At 40.3% G+C, this 6,143-nt stretch overlaps 1 protein-coding gene across 1 annotated transcript; it reads left to right on the top strand.

Moving 5' to 3' along the window:
• Window positions 1-227: 227 nt before the first annotated feature.
• LOC124696802 (pentatricopeptide repeat-containing protein At5g55840-like) lies at window positions 228-5,662 on the top strand. The gene is made up of 2 exons (XM_047229471.1): window positions 228-369; window positions 1,310-5,662. The coding sequence occupies exons 1-2, from the start codon at window positions 228-230 to the stop codon at window positions 4,600-4,602; spliced, it is 3,435 nt and encodes a 1,144-aa protein (XP_047085427.1). The 3' UTR covers window positions 4,603-5,662.
• The last annotated feature ends 481 nt before the right edge of the window (window positions 5,663-6,143 follow it).

The raw sequence follows: 6,143 nt of genomic DNA on the forward strand, positions 1-6,143 counted from the left end.
GCCGCCGGCCACGCCCGTCCGCTTCCGCACACCACAATCATCCCCTCTGCCTGCCTAGTCCATCTCCCTCGCCGACTCCGCCATCCCCCCAATTGCGCCGCCTAGGCTTAGGTTCAAGGACGAACCAGCCCAGCTTTTCTTGCTCCTCCCAGACCGGCTACGCCGCCTAGCTAGCTGCTCCTCCTCAGCGTTGCGCGCCGCCCCGCGCGCCTACCGAGCACTTGACCATGTCGTCTTCTTTGGCCTCCTCGTCCTACCGCCGCAGGATCCTCGACTCCAAGGTGGCGGCCACCCACGCGCTCTACTCTTCCCGCCTCCCCTCCCGCTCCAGGCAGACTGCGCACACCAGGATTGGCGCCACCACCACAGGTAAAACCTTCTCAAGCAATCCAATTAATCCCGGTGCGAACGAATAAGAGTGAACCTGATTACTGGAACACACCGAACCTGCTTGTGGAAATGCCTGTTAGCTGCACTTATTGTTTTCTCTGCAGAGCTCCGTGACCTGGGGGATTCGGTCTCACTATATTATTATGGACGTAGTGTACAATCAGCTCATACATGTTATCCCGATTCCATTGTTTCATCCAATAACTAGTTTGCAAGTGTGTGTTTAAGCATGTGCAGATTGAACTGCATGAAATTTAGGGCCAATATACCTTTATAGTTAAAGAAGGAACTAAGATAGCAAGAAAAATATATATGTGATAACAGGTCTAGTTCTTTTAGAATAACCAATTAATGCTCATTACTTGCTTCTGGCAATGTCTATTACTCTGTTATAGATGACATGGCAATGGCTTATGGCCAACCCTTGGCTCTACTATTAAAATTGCTCTTACTAGGCGTACCAGTTTGTCAGCAGTCAGCATAGCCTTTTTGCACGGTGAATCACTGGGCGAGATAGCATGTTACAGAAACCCCAGTGTCATTCGTGCACCTATGGCTAGCAACATGTAAATGAGAAGTAGTAAATGAAAAATATTTGCATTTTTATGCACAACCGCACAAGAAATGTTCTATCTTGGTATGGTTTAAATTCCCAGTCCTAGCCATTGAAGCCCTCCAGCTTACCTATAACTCACTGTACTGATTAGATTTCATTTCACAAAATGAGCTACACTGTGTAAGTGCTACTCAATACATATCTGTTGGCTCTAGCTAATTCTTTGCATGTTTAACCTGTTTGACTGTTGTTGGTTGCTTCTCATGTGCAATACTAGTAGTCTAGTGGTATTTGACACCGCTGTAGTTTTGACTGTTGATGTTGCATCGATTCTGCTCTATTGATTTTGGCTATCTCTTTTAGCTCACGGACTTGAGAGTAGCATCATCAGCGTCCTAACTATGCATCACTGGGAGACCTTGAATCGTATGGCGTACAAATTTGGTAAGCTTGACAAAGTTCATGGAAAAGTAGCCTTGAAGATACTGGGCTCGATTGTGCACCTATCAGGCTTAGAGCGAATTACCCATATTTACTGCATGGCTGCTCATATCCTCATCCAAGCTCAAATGCATTCACAAGCAATATCAGTGTTGAAGCATCTTGCTGTGGGAGGATTCCCCTGCAGTGCTATATTGAGCTCCCTTATGCGAACCATCACGCGTTGTGATTCCAGTCCCATGATTTTTGACCTTCTTATCAATGCATATCTGAAGGAAAAGAAAGTTGTTGATGCAAGTAAGGCGATTTTATTTATGGATGCATGTGGATTTAAGGCTTCAGCTCTTTCCTGCAATGCTGTCATTAATGCTCTCGTGGAAGTTGGGGAATCAAAACATGTTTGGTTCTTCTTAAAAGAAAGCCTGGCCCGGAAGTTCCCTTTGGATGTCATCACTTGCAATATTGTGCTGAATTCTCTGTGCCTTGAGGGCAACCTTAAAAGTGCTAATCTTATGCTACAAAATATGAAGAGTTGCTCCTTAGCAAATGTGGTTACTTATAATACAATACTTTACTGGTATGTTAAGAAAGGAAGGTTCAAGGCTGCCATGTGTGTCTTAGAAGATATGGAGAAGAATTTTGTAGAGCCAGATGTATATACTTACAACATCATGATAATTAAGTTATGTAGAATGAAGAGGAGTGCACGTGCCTACCTTTTGCTCAAAAGAATGAGGGAAGATAACTTATCACCTGATGAATGTACATATAATACTTTGATCAAAGGTTTCTTTGATGAAGGTAAGATGAAACTTGCTATCTATATCTTCAACGAAATGCTGAAACAGAGCCTGAAACCAAGTCTAGCTACTTACACTACCTTGATTGATGGGTATTGCCGAAATGGGACCACTGATGAAGCTTTAAGAGTTCTATGTGAAATGCAAGTTGCTGGTGTAAAACCAAGTGAATTAACTTACAGTGCAATGCTGAATGGTTATTGCAAAGCTTCCATGCTGGGACATGCAATGAATCTTATTGAAGTTCTGAAAGCAAGTGGTACAACAATCAATAGGACTATGTATACTATTCTGATTGATGGTTTCTGTCAGCTAGGAGTGGTTTCTAAGGCCAAACAAATATTAAAGTGCATGCTTGTTGATGGAATTAATCCAGATGTTATTACTTACTCAGCATTGATTAATGGTATGTGCAAGATGGGTAAGCTGGATGAAACAAAAGAGATTTTGCCAAGGATGCAAAAAACTGGAGTTTTGCCTAATGAGGTGCTTTATACAACTCTAGTTTGCTATTGTTGTAAGGCTGGATATGTCAGAGAAGCACTAAAGTATTTCGTGGACATCTATCGAAGGGGCCTAACTGCCAATTCATTCATCCATAATACTTTGTTATGCTCGTTGTATGGAAAAGGAATGATTGCACAGGCTGAGCAATTCAAACAATACATGTCTAGGATGCAGATATCATTTGATGTCGCCTCTTTCACCTGTATAATAGACTACTACTGCACCAAAGGTAACATGCATGAGGCATTCTCGGTGTATGATGATATGGGTAGATATGGTTGTTCTCCAAATGTTTACACATATAGGAATTTGCTTAGAGGATTATGCAAGGGAGGCCACTTGGTACAAGCAAAGGAGTTCATGGCCTGCCTTATTGACATACCTTCTGCAATTGATCAGAAAACCTTTAATGCATTACTTCTAGGGATCTGCAAAGATGGGACACTAGATGAAGCTCTGGAGTTATGTGACAAAATGGTTACAAGTAACTTCCTACCTGGCATCCATACCTACACGATTCTTCTTAGTGGTTTTTGCAGAAAAGGTAAAATTGTACCCGCGGTCATCTTGTTGCAGATGATGTTGCAGAAAGGGTTTGTCCCAGATATTGTTACATATACATGTTTGTTGAATGGTTTGATCAAGGAAGGCCAACTTAAGGTTGCTTCCTACCTGTTCCAGGAGATCATATGCAAGGAAGGCATGTATGCTGATTGTATTGCCTACAACTCAATGATAAATGGGTACCTAAAGGCAGGAATGATACATAAAGTAGATATGATGATTTGTGATATGCATCGTAATGAGGTTTCTCCAAACCCAGCTAGTTATAATATTCTTATGCATGGGCACATCAAGAAGGGACATTTATCAAGATCTATTTATCTCTACAAAGATATGATAAGGAATGGGATTAGGCCAAACAATGTGACATATCGTTTGCTTATGCTTGGACTTTCCAAACAGGGTATGATTGAAATTGCAGTCAAGTTCTTGGAAAAGATGGTCTTAGAAGGCATTTATCCTGATAAGTTAGATTTTGACTTACTCATAACTACATGTAGTGAAAAATCTAGGATGCCTAATGCTTTACAGGTTTTCAACTGTATGAAGCGGTTATATATGTCACCTAGCAGCAGCGCATACAGTGCCATGATAAATGGATTAATCAGGAAAAACTGGTTGCAGCAGAGTTGTGATATTTTACGGGACATGGTTGAAAGTGGAGTTGAACCAAATCATACACACTATATTGCGTTAATCAATGCAAAATGCAGGATTGGGGACATCAATGGAGCATTCAGGCTTAAAGAGGAAATGGCAGCTCTTGGTGTTGTGCCAGCTGAAGTTGCTGAAAGCTCAATTGTTAGAGGTCTTAGTAAATGTGGAAAGGTTGAAGAGGGCATCATAGTTTTCTGTAGCATGATTCGTGCAGGATTGGTGCCAACCATTGCTACTTTCACTACCCTAATGCATGGTCTGTGTAAAGAAGGCAAGATTGTGGATGCTCTGGACCTCAAAAGGTCAATGGAGTTGTATAGATTGAAGATTGATGTTGTCACCTATAATGTTCTAATCACAGGTCTGTGCAAGAATCAGTGTGTTTCTGATGCATTAGATCTTTATGAAGAGATGAAATCTAAGCAACTTCGACCGAACCTTACAACATACACCACAATAGCTGGAGCCATCTATGCATCAGGCAGAATTCTGGAGGGAGAGAAACTACTCAATGATATAGAAGATAGGGGCTTTGTTTCTTCATATAAGGATCAAAGTCCTGAATGGAGGTTGCAAAATGCAGTGAGGAAGTTAAACATGATAAGAAATTGCCGAAAAACAATAACATTTGAGAATGAGGTCGAGCCACTGCATGCAGATCATGAATCCATGCCTGCCAAAGACTGAAATCCTCTAGAAATTGAACTTTCCACTTCAAAGGAAGTGATACATTTAATCGACATATATATGTATCAGTACATTTGAGAGTCCTCTGAATGGCTATTTTAGCTCATCGATTTTTTTTTGCAAAGGTAAGTTGTCTTCTCTCCACTACATCCTACTTGCAACAAGGAAAGGACAGATCAGGTGCATCTGTTCACTTCAATGTTACAATCTAAGTTGCTGGATATCAGCGTATAAGAACATAGTTACTTGCTTTGCTTTGTTTCACCATTTACTGGGCAGTGCTGCTATTTTTGCACTTTTTCTTCCTTGCTGCAGAAACATAGTGTAGGGTGGCAAGATTGCAGCTTCGCTGTGCTATATGTACAGTTTTCAGTAGAAAGACTCTGCGTATATTATTTTTTTGAAGGTAGAAGAAACAAGAACACAGCCAGTAGAAAATGGGTGAAGAGTAAAATGTATTATAGTTAGTCTTGCATAACTGGAGAACAATATGTACTCTCTGGGAAGGAGAGATTACCCTTGTGCTAATGTTTAGAGTTGCTTTTTTAGATGTGCAACTTACATTAGCTACAAATTTCAGCTGACATGGCTGGACTAGCATCCCAAATGAAGATATCTTGTGCAAGAGATGTGTATTCCATTTGGATGAAACGATGAAGTGTTTCCGTAGGCACATGGCCACTGAGTGTTACTACTAGTTGGATGAACTTGATTGTACCTCTGTCCGTGTTAAACAAACACACAGAAGTGAATACATTCAGAACATTATTGCTAGCAAAGTCTCTAGTTAAACTCTAGGATTCCAAAGAAGCAGTTAATTATGTAGGTCTGAAACATTGTACTGAAAGAACTTCAAAGCTCAGGATGATGATTAACATTGTGTGTTCTAATTTCTAGGTTAATCGTGCACTGGTAATATTCAATCTTAATTATGTGTTGAAGTTCCATTTGTTAATTCATTTCTAACTAGTCTATAGAACATAGTTTTTACATTGCATTATCTTCTTTTTTTTCTGGTCATTATTGTAGGAATCTATGAAATTGTTGTGTTTATATCAATATATGTTTCCCTATTTTTTTCTACAGATCATATAAAACAAATTCATAGATCATTTCGGAGGACAGATCTCAAGAACCATGAAGTTTCCAAGCATAAGAATAAGACAGTCCTCCGCTGTGGACGGGAGGTATTTATAAATGCACATCACATAGAAAAGGACTCATTGTTGTTCTCTGGTCCTTGATTCTGATTATTGTGAAAAAATGGTTTCCTATTCTGGCATCAAAGTTACATGTAATGCTCAACAAAGAGGTGTGGATTATGTTGATATTTTGAATAGCTCCTGTGGTGACACCACAAGATCATGGGGAAGCAAAAGATTTCCTACATATGAATGGGGCAACTCAAGCCATCCTAGAAAAATAGCGAAGACAGTCATAAATACTCACCTGAGGATCCAGGTTGCATTTTAATTCTCTTCCCCCGTTAGCGTTACTTTCTGGATTATGTGTTCACAATACAGTTTATATCACAGAAGATT

The sequence above is a fragment of the Lolium rigidum genome, chromosome 3 (assembly GCF_022539505.1).
Source record: "Lolium rigidum isolate FL_2022 chromosome 3, APGP_CSIRO_Lrig_0.1, whole genome shotgun sequence".
NCBI lineage: Eukaryota > Viridiplantae > Streptophyta > Magnoliopsida > Poales > Poaceae > Lolium > Lolium rigidum.

Bases quoted from the DNA above. Each gene is read 5' to 3' on its own strand.
- LOC124696802 (XM_047229471.1), top strand. From the start codon at position 228: ATGTCGTCTTCTTTGGCCTCCTCGTCCTACCGCCGCAGGATCCTCGAC. The intron at 370-1,309 runs GTAAAACCTTCT...TATCTCTTTTAG, and splicing joins GATTGGCGCCACCACCACAG to CTCACGGACTTGAGAGTAGC.